The following is a 19,628-nucleotide window of genomic DNA, read 5'->3' on the forward strand; positions in this document are numbered from 1 at the left end:
GCATCACCAGGGGACCGCTGGCCACGTCTGGAGGCATTTTTGTTGTCACGACTGGGGTCGGTCCTGTCATCTAGCGGGTGGAGGCCGGGGATGCAGCCCAACAGCCCACGGTGCCCAGGGCAGCCCCCCATGACAGAGGATGGCCTGGCCCCGGTGTCCCCAGGGCCGAGGCAGGCACCCTACCTGCCTGCCACCCCCATCTAAGGAACTTGGGGTGCATGGCCCTGGCTCCCTGCCCACCCCAGGAAACAGACAAGCGGGCACTGCACTGGGGTTTTACCAATTTTATTTCTAGACTTTTCACGTTTGTCTTGTTTCCTGCTGGAAACGTGCCGGTTACATGTCTGTGCTGGGAAACACCGTGGTGTGCAACCAAAAACACACACAGACCCCCAGGTGCCTGCCTGCCCGGACCCTCAGACTTGCTGGTCACGGGACAGACTTCCTGTGCTCCCGGACCTGCCACTGGCCTTTGGCCTTCGAGCACACACATCTCACCCCCAACCACGGACAGACCGTCCCTCACGGACCCCGTTTGGTTCAGACAGAGACGCCGCAGCCAGAATGGTTGAGGTAAGCGGAAGCAGTGTTCCTGCAGGGGTGGGGTGGGGCGGGTTTGCACCTGCCAATGGCCTTGAAGCGCACGGGCTGCCCCGCCTGGGGCCGCAGCGGACGGTGCAAATCCTTTTGGTTCGGCAGCGTGTTAGGTGGCTCTTGGGCACACAGCACTGTTGGCTGTGGCTTCATGGAGATCTGAAGTCTCTTTAAAGGAGCATTTTTGCTATAATGACCAGAACAACAAACAGAACACTAATAACAGATACAACACACCCCAAACTGTGACACGGGCCAGAAGCGATTCCAATCATGCCAAATGACCGAGTCCTACAGCACAGCACCACAGTGGCACATTAAGACATACTTGTTACAATAATAATAATAATAATAATAATGCAACTTTCATAGCTATACGCAAAGAACGACACGGGCTGTAAAAACTACGATGATGGTAAATCCCAGGTCAGATGGAGAGTCCAGCATAACAGGCGCAGGGCAAAGGAAACGGACATGGCCTGTCTCCAGAGACGCCCGGGGGTCCTCGTGAACGCGGCCCGGCGGGGTGGGGATCCCCACCAGGTCCTTTTTGGGATCTCGTCCGCGTGTCTGTCTGCCGAAGCAGCAGACAGAGCCTGACCACCTGGTCTGCAAATGGCTAAGTGAAGCTTGAGGTATTGTGAAACAGGAACCTTTTTGGAATAGAGCAGTAATCACATTAAGTCAAAATTGATCACATAAAAAAAAGAAAAAAAAAAACCAACAACAACACTACCAAAAAAAAAAAAAAGGCATCCGTAATACATTTTTTCTATGAGAAAATTCAAACTAGAACATGGCAGTATATGACATTGTAAAACAAAAAAAAAAACTGATTCTCCAATAGCAGCAAAACAATGTGAAAGATAAGAGAAGCGATATGCATCTGTTTCCAAACTGTACTGGGAAGTCATCGGTAGCAGCGAATAAAGAAAAATGGAGCCGCAGCCTGTCCCTCGCGTGGTCCCCGCCCACCTCCCCTCCGCACACTTCCTCCCTCACCTCCTCGCTCCCTTCAACACTCCCTACAGAATAATTACAAAAAGGTACATAGCCAAGATGTGCAAATTATCTAGCGGTTGCTAAATTTCTTTTTTGAAAGGAGGGTTCGGGGATGAGACCGTATTGGAACTGAACTTGGAACTGAACTTGTTTCCAGCATCCTAATTGTGCTTATAACTCTGACACCTCTCCAGTTGGATCACTCTGCAAAAAGCCAATCAGGCCAAATTAGCCAAATCCATGTCTTTGTGTTTTTTTCTCGGGATTTTTCTCCCTCTCTTATAAAAGGACCTAACTTTAACAAACTGTCCTACACCTGCAACATCTAAGGCAGAAAAGTGTGTGTGTGTGTGTGTGTGTGTGTGTAAATCAAGGGGAGATTGCATTACTTTATAAATCATACTGGCCTTACGAACATCCTCTGCAATAAATATTCTTTTTAGCCTTAACTATAAATTATATATTTTAGTGTTTAAAAACCTTCCGTTGCAAAACATCTAAAGATAACTCTGAAACTGCTGGTTCTCTAGGTAAACCTTTAAGGCCCCTACTTTCAAACACCAGTTGGCACTGAAGGATTCCTAAACTTCAACTTCTCTACAGAAAAGGAAAGGAACACATCATCCTGGCAGTGTGAGAATGAATGCACATTTTCTTCTCCTTGACCGGAACCTAGCCCCCTCCAAAACATCACCTCCCTTTCGCTAACACCATACTGACAAGCACCTGCCTCGCCATCCTGTCTGCACCCAAGTACTGGAATATTCCCAAACCATTCCATTAAGAAACCGTTCCCCGCCCCCTCCACACACAACATACACAGAGATGTCACCTAGAGACTGAAAGTGCTTTGAAATGGAATGGTTTTGGAATATTGAGAAGGAACAAAAAACAAAAACAAAAAAACAGCTGTAGATTTCACCTGGATGTGAGCAGGCTGCAGATCTGTTGGGTGAAAAACCAGCACCTCATAAACAGGTAACTACAAAAATATGAAGATTATAAAAATAGAATATATTAGGTCACTATTGCGGTTTCTCTTTCTAGTAGCGGACGCTAGGAGTCGGAGGTGGCCTTCCGTCACCGAGGCGCAGGCTGGCGCCCGACAAACCCCTCAGGTGGTTGGTCCACAGGCAGAAAGAGGATCAGGCCTTGAAAATGCCGAACTCTACGCTACCCTAGCCGAGAGGTTACATCAGCCATTGACAAGGTGGAGGTTACATGCCTACCTACGAAATAAAATAAACAAATGACTTATAAAGTGACTACATGCATAAGCGAGATACAGGATGCCTAGAACCGCTTTAAAGCTGTGCCCTTAGGAAAAGCACACGGGTAGAGTTCTATCTAAAACCCTCTTCTACTTTAAAAATGGGTTGTGGACTTTTTCCTATTTTTTTTTAAACGTTTTTATGCTTTTTGTTTGTTTGAAACACATAAAGAATCAAATCTAATCCTCCCCTGCAGACTCGCTTCTTGTGTTAACGCCTACCTTGTAACACAGAGACACAAACATGAATATAAAAACTAGCTGATTATGGGGTATAAAATCCTCTATTTTTGTAGCACAACCCTCCTCCCCCCTCCAGCTAAGGGTTATGCAAATTCTATTTTTTCCTCTCCTTATTTTTTTTTTTTTTCCCTTAAAGATAGGTTTTCGGGGACGTTTCTTTTCTTTTGCTTAACTCAGAGACAAAAGGGAGAAAGAGCAAAGGAAAACACCAAGACACTGAAGGGCGGGCTGCCTTCCGATGGCGGCTCCGTCCGCGGAGCCCCAGCCGGCCCCTCCCCCGCCGCGGCGCCCTCAAATGTCCACGTCACGCACGTCGGTGGGCGTGCAGGCCAGGTCCGCCTCCTCCTCCTCCTCCCCTTCCTCCGCGGCCTTGGGGTCCAAGTTCTGCTGCTGGGCCTGGCGCAGGCTGGATTCCAGCAGGGCTTCGATCTGCTCCTGGCAGGCGCGGAGGCAGTCCTGCGCGAGACGGGTCCTCAGGAGGCGGTCCGCACCGAGGGGCCCCTTCCCAACGCTCACCGAAAACGCCGCCTCCCCCAAACCCGGGAAACCGCCGCCCAGACCCCAGGATCGACAGTGGGGACCCTGTTTGCCCACCAGCTGCCCTCCCGGCCTGAAAAGCCCACGGGTGAGCCCACTCAGCACCCAAGGGCTCCGGTGGACACAGACGCTCCTGCCCACCTGCCCCGAGGCTTCTGCCTGCCCGGCCGCTCGCTGGAACTCCTCGCCAGGGCTCTCATCTCTGGGCCCAGGTTCCCACCAGCCCCACCGCTGCCCTCAGCGAATTCAGCGCCATCTGATCCGGGATGGGGAGGCCCTCTGAGCCCCGCTTTTCGGCCTTAACCTCTGCCGTGTCAGCCCTCGCAGTGAACCCAGCATTCCGTGATGAATGGCCGTCAAAAGCGTTAGGCCGTGCTTGACCGAGGATGAATGCTGGGCGGCCCTGGGGCCTTTATCCCTGTCCTCTCCAGTTCGGGCCTGCGTCCTGGGAGACGCTCCGGCCGCGCACAGCTCCCGGCAGCGACCACCCCGCGTGTTCAATGGAGAGGAGGAACCCCGGAGGCCGGGGGCCTCTCCTGGTCCCACCGCAGGCAAATCTCCCAGCAGCTCGAAGGCGCTGCCCGCAGCCGGGCAGCCGCGGCTCCCGGATCTGAACAGAGAGGCTGTCCCAACTCCTGGGATGCCACACAGGGCTTCTGTTCTAGAACCAGGGAAAGGCTCCAGGGCAGCCTGGGAAACAGACCCATGCCTTTCCCACAGGAACGAGATTCAGCACGGAGAAAGCGCTGCTAACTTCCTCCTAGATGGGGCTGGAAACGGTGTACCCCGCCCCAAAGAAGTGAAGCCAGGCCAAGAAGGCTTCTGAATGAATCCCTGGAGATCTCCCAAGGGGACAGGGCTTATGGGGCGGGGGGGCTTTCCTACCCACCCTTTCAGTATTCATCACGGCAAAGGAGGAGGCAGGGAAGGTGCAAAAGGCCCCATTTTACAGAGGAGGAAACTGAGGCCCAAGACTCCTGACGGCCTCCTCAGGCTCTGATCCAAACACCCACCACGGTCTACTGAGGCCCGAGAGCCTCCACCCACCCACTGAAGGCAGCCCCCCGGGGATGGCTCCCTGGCCCCTGTAACTTGGGGGGCCGTGCTGTGGAGCGGAGAGCAGAGGCATACAGGAGGGTCCTCCCCTCTCTGCAGGCCCCGGCGCATCCTCCAGGTCCACGGCCCGCGCTTCCTCCTCCCGGCAGCCTGCTTGGCACTGCAGCCTGACCCCGTGAAGAGCAGACTGTGACCACGGGGGCCAGCTCTAGGGGAGGGCAGACTCAGCCACGCCCCGGGGCCTCCACAGCCCAGAATTTGCTGTGTCTGAGCTCATTGACGTTTGTCACCCGGTCACCAGGCTAACAAATTTCAGCCTCAACTGATTCCTCCCACCATTCCTCAGCCGTAAGGCATTTTGCTTCAGATCTAATTAAAATAATCTCTATTCAGATAAGGGATCACACAGCGATTTCCTACCACTGTCTGTAGACAGCGCTGTTTGTGAAGTTTCTAGCTGGGGGATGGCGCTGGCCCTGGCAGCCAGGCGAGGATGCCTCCCCCTCCCAGGGGGCCACCGAGCTGCCCGCGCCTACAAACAAGAAGGCATCCTCCTCTGGGGGTCATGCAGGCTGGCGGCCAAGCACCGCTGGCAGAGGACAGGCAGGCATCCATCTCACACCCAGCTTTCCTCCCCGAGCCTCCTGGGCGCTCAAGGGTGGACCACCAGAAGCGGCCGGAGCCAGAGCTGGACCTGGACCGGGGATCGGGGTCAAGGCGGCCACTGGCTCCTACTCGGGACACTAGTGGGCCTGGCAGTGACCCCTGCCACCAACCTTGCTGGTCTAATCTGGTGAAGCCCCAAACCCTTGTAATTGTTATTTTAATTCTTTGAGAAAAAAAAAGAAAAGAATGGGGAATAAGACAGTGGCATTTTTAAGTAAAAAGATACAATGGACTGCGGCTTCCAAAGCAGCAGCCTCTCAAAGGGGGTCATAAAAACAAGTTGTCTGTACCAGGCCCATTGTGGACGGGAGACCTCACAGGGGCCCTTGTAAAGCGGCCATTTATCGGGCATCCACGCTGTCGCCCAGACAAAGCTCGACCGGGCCTCACCCCACATACCATTAGGGCACGGATCATCGACCCCGCCTGCCGTGTGGCCCCTCTTCCTGACGGCCCCCCGCCACGACCCTAGGAGGGGTTTAGGCTCCTGGGCGCCCCTGGGGCCACCAGAAGCCTGGGAGGACCCTCCCTCCCATCGCAAGTTCTGGGAGGTGTTTCTCCTCCCAAAGGAGCCCCCCCAGGAGACAGGGTGGAGTGGCCCCCAGGCAGCGTGTGCCAGGGCCACGGCCAGGTCCTGTGCCTCTGGACGCAGGTGGCTGCCTGTCCCCCACGTGGCCCCAGCCCCTGCCACTTCCCACCAGACGACTGCAGCTCGGGACCCCCAGGCCCTGGATGCTTCTAGTACCCGGTGCCGGACAGGCCCCCCAGCCAGCACCGGAGCGGTCACTTACCGGGTCACACCTGATCACTTTGGAGAGGAACCGCGTCAGGCGGTGATAGGACAGGAAGCTGTTGGCACTTCCCAGGTGCAGACCTTGCACCGCGGCCACCACGCTCCCGGCAGCCACCATGGAGGGCGGGTTGGAAATGAACTTCACATCTGCAGAGAGGGAGGGAGGCAAAGGGGTTGTGAGCAGGGACGCAGCAGGACCCCTGTGACCTGGACCCCCCTGAGGCCCTGTCCCGCAGATGGCTGATCCTGAGGGGGTGGTCAGGAAGTGGGCGCCAGCGACAGCAGAAGCTGGGCCGGACTCTCTGATCACAAGCTTGTGATGCTCATTTAAAAACAGCAGAGGGACTTCCCCGGTGGCGCAGTGGTTAAGCCTCCGCGCTCCCAGTGCAGGGGGCCCGGGTTGGATCCCTGGTCAGGGAACTAGATCCCACAGGCATGCTGCAACTAAGAGTTTGAATGCCACAACTAAGGACCCCAAGTGCTGCAACTAAGACCTGGTGCAACCAAATAAATAATGGTAAAAAAACAAAAAAACCTCCCCATCACCTTCCCCGCCCCCCGCCGCAAACAGCAGAAATGCTAACCAAGAGAACAGCTGCTGGAAGAGACAACGGGGGGACGAGGAGGAGGCACAGTGGCCTCTGCAGAGGGGTCATCGCTCACTCCCTTCTCTTAGCACGTGAGCCTGTGAATGTGTCACTTACTCACAAAAGCCCGACGAAAGGAAAGGTGGGGAAAGCCCGCGAGGAAGCAGACACGTCCCCTACACCACTAACCCCAAGTGCCTGCACTGCCAGGTCCCAGTGGGAGTGGCCATCTTGCACACGGGAAGATGGGCCCAGGGAAGCCCCCCACTGCCCTCAGATGCTTATCCCCACTTCATCTGCCTCCAGGGACATGGCAGGGCTATAGCATTACTTCATCTGCCCGTCCTCGGCAGCTCTCTGCAACCTGCTGCGAAACGCTGCACCTCTGGGCAGGTGGGCTCCAGGGTCACTTCCTGGCAGCTCACTGACATGGAAACTTCTGGTTTCCCTCCTGACGGCACACTCGTCACGGACGTAAGGACACTGAAGAGGTGACCCAGCGCCTGTGGGCCGCCTTTCTGTTGCTCCCAACGAGAAACTCCTGGCAGGGGAGGCCACCGATTTCAGCATCTGAACCAGGGGGCCTCTAAGTGTGGAGCCAGGCCCTAGAAGGTCAGCCCCTATCACCTCATCCTGTGCCCAGGAACTGGACGGTGAGCTGAGTGGGAGGGGACTGGGCACAAAGGGAGTGCGGCCCCCGGGGGCTGGGGCACCCCCTGCCCCTCCCACTGGCCTGAGACTTCATCCCTGAGAATAAACAGCCAGGGCCTCTCATTCAGCGGAGCGGGAGCCAGTGGAGGGGTGGGAAGGAAGAAAGGCAGCCAGGCGGCCACACTGATGGGGCGACAAAGCTGCTGCTGGGCGCTCTGACCACTTAAAAAAGAAAGCCCTTCACAAGGCGCGCCCTCTCTCCCCTTTAAACCGGAGCAGTTCCACCCAGTCTGAGAGCCAGAAGCCCGGGATGAGAGGTTTTCATGGAGGCCAATCAGGACTGCACAGAAATCGCTGTGGCCAGAGCACAGGTTCTGACTGGCCGCAGCTCGAGACCCCAGTCCAACAGGGAAGGAATAACTAAACACAGGCTGTGTGTGTGCGTGCACGCGCACGTGTGCGCGTGCCTTGGCGTGTTTATGGGCTTAGTTGAGAAACCCGCATATTTCAGCTTGGAAGCTGCAATAGCTGTTCCTATTCACTGCCTGGCTGCAAAGAGCCCAGTGGGCCACGGCCAGAGTGGGCATCGGAGCTGCACCGCTCCAGTGACCCTGCTCAGGCCCATTCATTCAGCTCAGTTACGTGCCAACCTCAGAGGTAACTCACGGGCCGCAGCACAAGAAACGCTCTACTGCGTGCACATATCTGTACACAGGTTAAAAGCAGAGCAAAACCCAACTCTGTGCATGGGTGGTGTGCCCCCTCCTGCCCCCATGCACACCCGGGAACCCAGGTCTGCAGGGCGCACGGACCAGGGAGAGCAGAGGCCACCCTTCCCCCGCCGGGCCCCTGCACCTTTCAAAAGGACCCTTGCTATACGGAGGGCAAAATATCTCCCAGGACTTTTACTCAGGACTCCACTTCACAAAATCTGTTTGTTTTTAGGCTGTAATAGGTCGCTCTCATCTTGAGAGGCCCCCTTGTGACTAAGGACACTGCTGTGTGTCAGGTTCCAACGGACCAGAACCCGGTCGTGGTGGGGTGCCGCTCCCCTCCCTCCCCTGGCCTGCCTGTCCCCCACCGGGGCCCACCGAAGCTAATGCATGTGAAAACCTGGGTCACCCCCGGCCATCCCTCCACCTTCACCCGAGGTGTGCCCAGGCCGGGGTGCTGGACAGTCTCAGTAGCTGGACAGCCAGCACCAAGCACATTCACAGCCTCTGCGCCTGGCTTCTGCGCTGCCAGCACCCCACGCGGGCTACACACCCCGCTTCCTGGGGTCCTGGGAGAGGGGGAGGTCCAGGCTGCCCCAGCCATCCTGGGGGGAGGGCACGCAGGAAGTGTTCTTTGCATTATCTGTGGGAGACTTTGCCGTTTCTCTGAACCACTTTCAGCTCCATAAAAGGCTGCCGGGAAGTCCCTGGAGGCTTCTCTTCTCAGAGGCGTCCCAGCCAGAGAATGCCTCCCTGCCTGCTTGCTGGGCTGGCCCCTGGAGGCTGAGGGGACGCGGATGAGAGCCTCCCCATCCCCGCCCAAGGGTGGGTGCTGCGGGGCAGGAATGCCTGGCGAAGGGGCGCCCTGACCCCTCAGATTCATCCGGGCCTCTCGTCTGCCCCCACCCCATGGCTCGCTTGGAAGGACTCAGAAAGAGGGGTTCACGCCTTGAGCTGGCAAAGGAGGGTGGGGAGGCCAGCAGAATCTTCCCAGCTCTCCTAACCCAGAACTCCCGGCCACCAGAGCGCCCAGACATCAGGACAGTGACACGAGGTGGCAGGCTGGGGGAGGGGCTCCACCCCTTCCGGGGAGGGGGTGAAGGATGCCAAGTCCCCCCTTTGGTGCCCTGTCACCCTCAGGTCACGCCGAGTGGGCCCCAAGCAGATTTGACGGCTGAGGCCTGGCCAGGGGTAGAGGTGGCCCATGGCAGAGCTGGACGGGATGTGGGCAAGGGTCCTCCGATCAGGGTCTCCAGGGGTCCTGGGCCCAGCTCATGGGATTGGAGGGGAGGAAGAGGTCGCAGGGGCTCAGGGTCAGGGCTGGGACCAGCAGGAGGCGGCACCGTGTGTCTCACTGGGTTCTGAGTGACTGGCCGCCTGGGGGCTGGGGAGAGGGCTGTGCTGGGGAGGGGCCCCCAGGGACGGTCCAGAGCGGTGCCGAGGGAGGGACGGAGGGCCTGCTGCTGCCGCCAACCACAGCAGCCCAAGCCCAGGCCGCTAGGAAGCCACTCCCAGGGCAGTGAGCTGAGCCGCCCTCCGGCGCCCCTGGCGGGGCCTCAGGCGGCCAAGCGCCTCTGTTGGCCGCCCCCGCACGAGGGCCGCTGCTGGCCGCCCAGAGCACGTGGTCCAGGCACTGCCGGCCGGCGCTCCCCACCCCTGTAGGCGCCCCTGGCAGGTGGCCCAGCCAGGGAGAGGCCAGGAGGGGGCCCCCGCAGCTCAGGCTCCTTGAGGACACGGGAAGGACTGGGTGGGGGAGGAGGCAGGCTGGACTGCCAAAGTCAACCCCTTTCAGCATGTAGTGACCCCCGCCGGGCGTGGGGAGCAGAAGCCACATCAGCTGGACGCAGGCAGGCTGCCGCCCAGCCTCAGCTGCCTGGGCCCAGGAGCCCACGCCCCCTCCCTGGAGCCCCAACAAGAAGCCCAGCCCTCTGTTCCCCGGAACAGGGAAAGAGGAAAGCTTCTGAGAGTGGAGGAGCCTGGGGACCATGTCCTTGGATGGGGAAACCGAGGCAGAGAGCAGGAAGCTCCTCCAGGGGCACCCAGAGGCCCGGCCAGCACCCTACCTGTGGCACAGAGGGCAACGAAGGTCTGCGCGTGTTTGCGGATGATCTGTTTGTTCTCCTCGACCACCGGCATTTTGGAGAGGAAGTGTTCAATGAAGTCGTGCGGGGTCGTGGCAGCCAGGTTCCACTTGAGTTTATTCACCAAGACCAGCTCCATTTGCTGCGGAAATGGAGGAACACGTGTGTAAAGAGAGGCGCAGGAGCGGACCCCAATGCAAAAGGGGGCGAGGAGAAGGAATGGGGCGTGTTGGAGGGTCCGGGAAGTTGGGGGGACAACGCGCAACCCCACATCCAAACAGAGAAGGTGCCGCTCGTAAAGGCTCCCGTTCTTGATTAAGCCCACCCTCCGCGGGTGGAGAAGAGAAGCCCGCGACACCTGGAACGCGAGGTCTGGTCTTTCGCGTGGGCCCTTCGCCGCCGCCGCCGCTAGAGGGCGCGCGCCGCCCACTTTTCGCGGCGCTGGGGCGCCGAGGCGGTGGGAGTCGGAGGGAGAGAAAGTGTGAGGTGGGGCGGCGGGGGACCCGTCCGCTCCTCGAGAGGGGCCCCACCGGTGTGGCCGCCCTCCCTGGGGGCAGAGGGTCTCTCAGCGGCCCGCAGGGGCCCCTGGCTCTCCGCACCTCCCCCACCCCCGGGGTCCCACGGCTAACGGGGCATCCGGGGGCGGTGGGGGTCCCAGGGTTACCAGCAGCTCGTCGGGCCGGATGGAGTTGTCAGTGTAGATGCACAGCTTCTCGGCCGTCAAGGGGATGGTCTCCTTCATCTTCGAGGCGACGAACATGCAGGTGGCCCCCAGCAGCTGCAGGCGGCTCTTTTTCACGGGCTCCAGCGACAGGAAGCGGTCCAGGTAGTTCATGGCCAGCGGGAAGACCTCCTCCTCGCACTTCTGCTCCTCGCAGACCTGCCGGGGCACCGGGGGCCGTGACCGCCGCCACCGGGAGCGCCCGGCCCCCTCTGCGGAGACCTCGCGCCCCCCACCCGGCTCGCGCCAGGGCTGCGGGGCCCCGAGAGCGAGGAGGGTCAGGGCAGGGGGCGGCAGAAGCTGCCGCCGCCGCGCCCCCTTCCCCGAGAGTCCCCCAAACCCACCCACCCGAAACTGAAAGGGAAAGTCCCGGCAAGGCTGGCACAGTGGGGGCGGGAGCTGGCACGGCTGGGCGGCGTGTGCCGCGCGCGGGCGGCGGACCCCGGCCCGCGTGGGTGCTTCGGGACCCTCCAGGCCTGGGGTCGGCACCAAATGGGGTGCAGGGCCGCGGGGCGGGCCGCGGGGATGGGCGCCGCGCTCGCAGCGCCTGCGAGACACAAAGGTGGCGTCCCAGGCCGCCGCGCCGCATTTCCCCAGACGTCATCTTTTCAAAAAATATTTAAAAATATTAAAAAATTAACTGGGTACATAAAAACCCCCTGAAAATGACCATCAGGCGATCCTTTACCCAGGCCGGGGGTCGGGAGCTCGTTGCAGGCTCAAGGGAGAGCCCCAGGAATTCAAACTCGGGGGCCCCCCTGCCCCCTGGGCGCGGGCGCTGTTTCCCTCTCGCAAGGGCACCACGCCGCACTTTAAAAAATTATTTTAAAATACTTGCGGTGCACTCAGGAACCCACTGAAGGCCTGAAAACGTGCCCCTGGACCCCGGCTCGCTCCGGACAGATCCCCCAAGCTGAGACCCCTGCATATGAGGGTCAATCCCCAGCGTCTCGGGGGCCACGCGACCTTGCAGCCCGGCGTGCTCTCCGGCCCAAGCTGGCCGTGCGGGGCGCCCCGGGACTCACTGCTTGAACAAAGGGGCCCCCTCTCCCGAGCGGGGTCCCCTCACAGCTGCCCGAGCTCTGGCCCCTCGCCCCTCCCGCCGGTTCCCGGTGGCCGCACGGCCCCTCGCGGCGGCCCCAAGCGCCTCGCCGGCCGCTCCCCACCCCCACCCTGCCCCCAATTATTAATAAACACTTTTGCTTTGCAATAAAAGAACAAAGATGGCGCATAATACTGGCACGAGCGGCCCTTGCATACGTGTCCATGGATATTAATTTAAAAATCAAATCTATGCCCCCTCCCCCTGGAGCTGGCGGCTCAGCGGCCGCGCGGCCGGGAGGAGAGGCGCAGCGGGGCTCTGGCGCAGGCGGGGGCTGAGCAGTGGCGGTCCAGGCGGGGGCCGCAAAGGGCGCCCAGCCTGCGGGCCCCAACCCTGAAGCCAACTGGGGTGCCCCGGTCGTGGCTTTCCCCCAAGGTACCCCTCCTCGACCGCTGCCCCCCAAGGGAATATCCAATGACCCCACCCCACCCCCTCCTTGTTCAAAAAATCCCCAGAATATCTATATATTTCGGAACTACGATTCCTAGCAACACTCGCAAACTTCAAAAGTTGGGGTGGGAGGGAAGGGAGGGCGATGAGTGGCAAAGAAAAGTGGGTTTGCGCAACAAGTCGCAGGAAAGTGCTAAGAGAGCCGCCCGGAGCCCCGCACCTCCAGCATCCAGGTGGCTACGATCTTCCGCATGGACGGCAGGATCTCCTTCTGCACACACTTGAAGTAGGACACCGAGGGCGCGCAGGTCTCCTCCGCCTTGAGCATGGCCCGCAGCACCCGGTCGTTGAGGAGGTTGGCATCGGGGTACGCCCGGCGGATGGTCTCCATCTCGCAGCACAGGAGCTGGTGTGCCATGGCTGGGGCTCTGCTAGGCGGCCTGGGGCGGCGGTGGGTCCGGGGCTGGGTCCGCGCTCGGCTCTAGCTCCTGCTGCCCCTCGCCGGAGCGCGCGGACGCTGCTGCTAGCTGCTACTGCGCCGACAGCCCTCTGGAGGCTCTAGGACTTTGCAACTTCCAACAAAACTCCCCTGTAGTCCGTGTGACGTTACTGTTGTGAAGCAGAGATCAAAGCCGGGCAGAGAATGGGAGCGGGAAGGGGGGGGGGCGGGCGCAGGGGGAGGGGGCGCGGGCGCCGAGCGCCGGGGAGCGGCGAGGGGCAGAGCCCAAAAGCCATCCCGGAGGCGCCGCGCCGGCACCGCGCGGAGTTGCCCCCGAAGCCCGGTTTTCATAGAAATGCAAATCGTCCCGAGGCTGCCTTTCTCCCCGCCGGGGAAGAGGGGTGCAGGGGGGCCTGTCGTCCCCGAGTGGGTCCCTCAGGATTTGGGGGTTGGGTGAAGGTGGCTCTGCAGAGGGGGACAGCTAGGAGGGCGGGCAGGCCACACGCAGCCTGGGGAGACCGCATGGAGGGGGGACTCTGGAGTTCGGTGACACCCTATATCTGAGCCGGGAGAATGGGCGCATTTCCGAGAACGCCACGAGGGCACCCACGGGCGGAGAAGCAGCCTAGGAACCTTAGCGTCTACATCTTCTTTCATTTTCATTAACACGTGTAAATTTCAGGAACCATTTAACATTCAGGGACTCAGGGCAGAGCCGGCAACATTGGTGGAGGCTTCATTCCCGCACACGGTGGGGGGGTCGTTGCAAATGCCCGAGGGGGTAACCCTAAATGTTAAAGGGCTTTCAGCCTAGCATGCGCTCGCTCAAAAAATAAAATAAAATAAAATAAATGCCCGAAAATTCCAGCAGCAGCCCAAGATGGTGGCCAGCATTTCCTTCATCCTGTCCTCCTCGCCTGGGGGAATCTGCGGGCTGTCTTCCTACCTTAGCCAGTCCATTTTTGCGGGGGTCCCCAATCCCTCCCACCCCCACCCTGTCCCGGCAGCTAGAAAAACACCCTGAAAGGAAGGCTGCAAAATAGTGGTCTCTGCCCTGTCTCATTTTTTTAAATTAAAAATTAAGTTAAATCGCTGGAAATATTAGTCGCCTCTCCGCCTGGGACAAGACCACCGGAAGCTTCCTAATTGGTTTTGCTGGGGGTGTGGACGTCTCTTCACCTTTAGAACTTGCCCTGGGGCTGCATTCGTGAGCCTGAGGGGGATGGCGGGGGCTGGCAACAATCAGAGCAATTACAAGTTAAAGAAATGGGTGTATTGATCTGATGATTTTAAACAAAACCTACATATGTTCGTGGCTATAAGAGAGTCCCCAATATTATCGCAAACTTGTACGACATATAAAAGAATATATAAAGCTTCTTTTCGAATTAAAGATTCAGTCTCTTTGGTGCTTATTTTTAAAATAAAGGGACATTTTGCTCAGTCTTAACATACTTTTTTTTACAGTTTTTACTCTACCTGCCCCAAATTAAGAAAACTGTTCATTAACTTCCTTCTGAATATAGTTTAGTGTCATCAAACCACCATATACCCTAATGTTAAAGGCTCAAAGAAAACGGATTAAAAAGCCCCCTTCCCTTCGCAAGGGCGCACGCCACAGGACAAGGACCTCCCCCCGCCCTTTTCAGGGCTGATTCTTCCCGCGCCCCCTCCCCCGCCGAGATTTAGGGTTACTAATATTCCGGGTCCAGGAGGGTAATTACCCCCGGCTCACGCCTCGGGAGCAGTGGGTGGCCCGACCAGGGAGCACCCACCGCCGTGTCCCCCTCCCTGGGCACCCACGCTCGCGTTGGCCCCCGGCACGCCGGAGCCTCGGAGCATCAGCCCGCGCACGAGGGCAGCCGGGCTGCTTTTTCATTCATAAAATCCCGACCGGGCGGCCGCCCGGATGATTTATGGGGCTGCGTGCTACCACCGGGCTGCTTCTGTCCCGGGGGGCTAGGGGACCCGAGCCTCGCGTGCGCCCGGGCCGAGGCAGGCTGGCGACGGCGAGGGGCATCGGGTCATAAAGAGGATCGCCCACTCCGGCAGAACGGGTTCTGGGTCCAGGAGGGAGCTTCCCCCTAACCCTGGAGAAAGACAGAGGAAACTGGAATTAGCATGAGCCAATGGGGGCGCGGCGCTGTTACTAGGCGGACCGGGCAGATCTCGACGAGGAACTCCGTTGATTTCCCCGCTCAGGGACGGGCGCAAAAGTGCAAGCCCGGCCGGCGAGCGTGAAGAGCCGTCCAGGAACCCGCGGGGGAGGCGCTGGAATTTGGGGCCCGGCGGGGAGCGCTAGCCGCCCAGCCCCCACCCCAGGGAGCCCAGATCTGCGTTCCCCGGAGACGCAGAGCGGGCCAACAGTCTCGGGGCCCTTGAGAGCGGCTGCTTCCAGGAGAGCGGGGAAAGAGTTTTGATTTTAATTATTTTTTGCAGAGAGAAAAGCAACGTTAAAAAACTTTACTGTTTAAGTTTTAATTTTGCACGGCCTTTAAAATACCCACCGCAAAGCAGGAACTGCACGTTCTGGGCTCATTTAAAGTGCTTTGCGCTATTTCTTGGGGACCCTGTGGAACAAAGGGCCAGTGGCCCAATTGGAAAGGAGACCACGCTGGTTGGAAAGAAAGTCCAAAAGTAACTTATATCACCTTCCCACTTTCCTCGCCCCCTGGTCCCCCGCCGAGGTGACCGCGGCCGGGGAGGATCGCCGGCCCCGAGAGGGCGAATTCCGCGGCAGGCGCGTTTGCCACCGTCCCTGGCTGTGGGAACCTTCATTCAAGGCGGGGGAAGGGAGCGCGTTCATTCAGGAACCCGCGCGCCGCGGCGCCGACCTCAGTACGCACCGCGGCTGCGCGCCGCCCGGCCGGGGGCTTTGGGGAGGGGGTGCGGGGCCCAGTGGAGACCTTCCACCGGCTTCGACCTCCGGCACCCGCCCTCCCCCGAGAGGACTGGGCGGCGGGCGGACGCGCGCATGCAGGTGGGGTCACCTGCAGCCGCATACCTGGCGGCGACTTGAAAGGACTTGGCTCCAGCTCCGCGAGTTTTCCATTGTTAAGCCCTTAAGTCGTTCTGGAAAACGCTTCCGAATGCAGACCGCGGGGTTCCGGGGGCGCTCGGGCTCCACTTCCCCCTCACTGCTCGCTTTCGGGGGGCGTGTGGCGGTCCACGTACTGAGGTAGCTCCGCCCCGGCTACCCGGCGCGGATCCCCGGCCCCCCAAAGCTGCGGAACGAGCCCGAGCAAACTCTGGCCCCGGGCCCACCCGGGACACTCACACGCTGGGAACAGGGGCAGCCGCATCTCCCACCGCCCCAAGCCCCGGACGTGCGTTTCCGCCTCTGATCAATTAATTTCAGCCACACACAGACCCCTGCGCACCAGTCTTGGGTCGGGCAGGTTGCGAGGGTGGGACACCCATCCCCCAGCTCTTAAGGCCGTGGGCTAGGTGGGCGCGGGAGATGAAAGCAAACCCCAACAGGTGTGTGTGCGGGGGTGGGGGAGAGGGTGCTGGCTCCCGCAACGCCGCTGGGATCCCAAGGGAGAAGGTGCACTCGGGGATGAAAGAAGATTCTAACTCCTTGATCTCCTTCCCTCAAAACGCATCGCCTGATGCCCTGAGCAATATGAAAGTCCACGAGGAATTGCCTGGCCTCTTGGCTCAGGCCCCTGCGCGGTCTCTAACTAAGGGTCGCGGAGTGGGCGCCCAGGCTCATTAGATAGATAACCACCTCCAACCAAGGCGAAGGAATCGGGCGGGAGGTGGGGATAATGACCTAGGGGGCCATACCCCTCCCGCGTCTCCCGTGGCCAAGCCTACCCGTGGCTGAGCAGACCCCTCCGCCCCCGCCTCTGCCCCGGGAGCGGGGCGCCGCTGCGGAGGCCCGCGGGGCCTCGGAAACCTTCCGCGAGGAGGACCCTCGCTAAGACCCTCGTTGGGTCCCGCTGCACCCGTTCCGTCGCCTCCAGGACTTGTCACTGCTCGGCCCCCTGCCCCCATCCTCGCCCTTTTCCGGAGAGTGCCTGCGGGGAGGACCCCGAGTCCTCGTGCGTTCCAGCCCGCTTCTTTGCGCCTTTGAAATGCCCGAAAACGTTTCCATCCTTCGAATTGGCCTTGGGGATGAGTGCGGGGACGGCCGGGGTCTTAGTTGCGGGCAGTCTATGAGTTCCAGGGTTCTTGACTCTTGCCGTGGGGGTCGGGGTAAGGTTCCAGGTGCGGGGAGAGGGGTTGCGTACTTAACGCCCTGCACGCCTTCCCTTGGGTCCCTCGGCCTCGCGCTGTCGGGGCTGGTGGCGGGACACGGGTTTGTAACCGCTGGGGAGTTCTGGGCGTGCGGGGTGCTAGGGGCCCGATAGGCCGCGCTCTGTCCCCACGCCCCGCCGGGGTGCTCGAGGTAGGATCGCCTGCCCTGGGAGTCCGAGGTCACGGGGCTGGGGACTGGGGTGCGGCCCCGCTAGGGAGAGAGGGGAGGCGAGAGCGCGCGCGCCACGGGAACCTGAGCCTCGGCTCCGGAGCCGCGCCGCGCATTCCGCGCATTCCCGCCCGGCCTGGGTTCAGCTGCCACGTGGTCGCTCTGCGCGCCGCGCTTACCGTAAAGCTCAGAGGAGACGAGCACTCCCCAGCTTCGGAGCGCGTGCGGACCTCCCAGGGTGCGCCCGACCTGCCCACTCCTGGTGCACAGATAGAGGTTGCTCTTTTACGTAATAAGTAGAAGTACTGCTGGAGTAATGACACACTCATTTGTAAAGACAGGCAGGAAGGGTGCTCAGGCCCCGCTGGTATCTCAATAGGGCGACTGTCCATGTCAGGAACGTGACCGAACCGGACCGATGACCATTCTGCCTTCCCAGCAGTGACAGCGAAAAGGAGGAGCTGCAGCCGGCTGATGGCTTTCTTCTCCTTTTTCTGATTATTCCAAATCAGTAGGTGGCTCAGTGCAATACCCTGTGAGACGGGGAAACAGAATCCATGACGTCCTTAGCGCATAGGAAACGTCCATAAAGCTGCCTATACTATTTTTTAAAATCCTGAGGTGTCTTTTTCTGAGGATCAGGATAATAATCTACTTTTCAAGGATTCATGCAAAACCAAATCACTTTTCAAGGTGCCAGGAAGTTTGCAAGCATATTTGTGAGGCTGCACAAGAGTATCACACACAGACCTACATCTGCCAGTAGCCATGCAACCTTGGACAAATCTCTCTCCCATCTGGAAAAGCGGGCATGACTGTGTGTCTCCTAAGGCTGTGGAGACGAGTAATTACGGTAATGTGTGCGAGGCGTTGTTCATGTATTTGTTCTTGTGCGGAATGAAGGCCGTGTGATGCATGCTGTATGTGGAATTAATTAAACGTTTCAGTTTATATTCAGAAAGAGGATTTAAAAATGGCTTTATAGTCTATAAATTCACTTTTATTTGGTGACTTCTCCTGAGCTGTCTGTGGACATGAGGTTTAAATCCTAGAACACGCGTTAAAAAAAAAAAGTTTAACCACGTTAATCTTCCCTTCTTCCTTCTCAACATGCAAAGGGAGTAAAAAGGTTGATTAAAAAAGGAAGAGCATGAATTAAGGGCACAAGTGTCAAGGCAAGGATGAGGGTCAGAAACAAAAGGAAGGATTTCTGGGGCGTCAAGGGAAGGGGACAGCCTGAGGCCCTGCCCAGGTCTCTGGATGGTGGGGGGCCCAGGGCCTGTCGCCCTGTTCACAAAAGGGGGAGGCGATCACAAGTGACACTGACCAAATGTGCGGGTCAGTGACGCTGGCAGAAGCAAAGAGGCAGAAGTGTCAAGAAGCCATGGAGCCCGAAACCGCTGACGGCGTCAGTCCATGGCCAGGGCACAGTCGGCCCTCAGGGTCCCTGCAAGGTGGGAAGGGCAGGGGGAGGCTGGTTTAAACATTTAGCTACAGCTGGAGGTTTCTGGGGAGAGAGGGCTCCTGGACCACCAGTCTGGAGGGCGTCCCGGTGCCCCCAGGACCCTGGTCATCCACTGTCCTTTGATCCTTTGGACCAAGTTGTCTAATCGCCTTTCTAACCCAAAGAGGAAGCTGGAAGCATCAGCTGGGAGGCTTCCGGGCAAAACGCAACCATAGTGCCAGCAGCGCAGCCAACAGGCAAAAAAATGTTCCATGAGCTCCTGTGGAGTGAGATGGGTGAGCTCCTCCCTCCAACGTAAGCCTCAACCCTTCTTTGGCCTTTGGCGAGTCAGGCGGTGTATGAGTTTCCCAAGGCTGCTGTAACAGAGGACCACAAACTGGGGGGCTTAAGACAACAGAAATGGATTCTCCCACAGTTCTGGAGGCCAGAGTCCAAGATCAAGATGTTGGCAGGGCTCTGCTCCCTCTGCAGGACCCTGGGGAGGACCCTTCCTGCCTCTTCCAGCTTCTGGGGCTCCCATGTCCCTTGACTTGTGGCCATATCACTCCAGTGTCTGCCCCCCTCTTCACAGGACCGTCTCTTCTCTGTGTGTCTTGTCCTCTTCTGTCTCTTATGACACCCGTCATCCGATTTAGGGCACACCTGGATAATCCAAGAAGATCCTTAACTTGATTACATCTGCAAAGACCTTATTTCCAAATAAGGTCGAATTCACAGGCTCTGGCGGTCAGGAGGTGACCATGTCTCTTGGGGGCCACCATTCAGCCCACTACAGGTAGGAAGAGGGAGAAAGATGGTACAAGTCTTAAAGCTTAAAGTAGGCAATCAAATAAGGTCTTGCTTTGTGTCAGGCCTTGTTAGATATTTAGGGGCAGGGGGACAGGGCCCAAAAATGACTGAGTTATGG

The 19,628-nt window shown here is 58.9% G+C and overlaps 1 protein-coding gene across 1 annotated transcript; it reads right to left on the reverse strand.

Moving 5' to 3' along the window:
• Window positions 1–269: 269 nt before the first annotated feature.
• CCND1 (cyclin D1) lies at window positions 270–13,004 on the reverse strand. The gene is made up of 5 exons (XM_060103186.1): window positions 12,627–13,004; window positions 10,858–11,073; window positions 10,176–10,335; window positions 6,160–6,308; window positions 270–3,565 (listed from the first exon to the last, which is right to left on the reverse strand). The coding sequence occupies exons 1-5, from the start codon at window positions 12,822–12,824 to the stop codon at window positions 3,401–3,403; spliced, it is 888 nt and encodes a 295-aa protein (XP_059959169.1). The 5' UTR covers window positions 12,825–13,004; the 3' UTR covers window positions 270–3,400.
• Window positions 13,005–19,628: the final 6,624 nt, after the last annotated feature.

Source organism: Mesoplodon densirostris, chromosome 7 (genome assembly GCF_025265405.1).
Source record: "Mesoplodon densirostris isolate mMesDen1 chromosome 7, mMesDen1 primary haplotype, whole genome shotgun sequence".
Classification (NCBI taxonomy): Eukaryota; Metazoa; Chordata; class Mammalia; order Artiodactyla; family Ziphiidae; genus Mesoplodon; species Mesoplodon densirostris.

What these genes read in the sequence shown, in the direction of transcription:
- CCND1 (XM_060103186.1), bottom strand. Translation starts at nt 12,824, where the DNA reads ATGGCACACCAGCTCCTGTGCTGCGAGATGGAGACCATCCGCCGGGCG. An exon ending in TCCGGCCCGACGAGCTGCTG is followed by an intron (nt 10,336 to 10,857) that starts GTAACCCTGGGA and finishes CCATTTCCGCAG; the next exon opens with CAAATGGAGCTGGTCTTGGT. An exon ending in AAGTGATCAGGTGTGACCCG is followed by an intron (nt 3,566 to 6,159) that starts GTAAGTGACCGC and finishes CGTCTCGCGCAG; the next exon opens with GACTGCCTCCGCGCCTGCCA.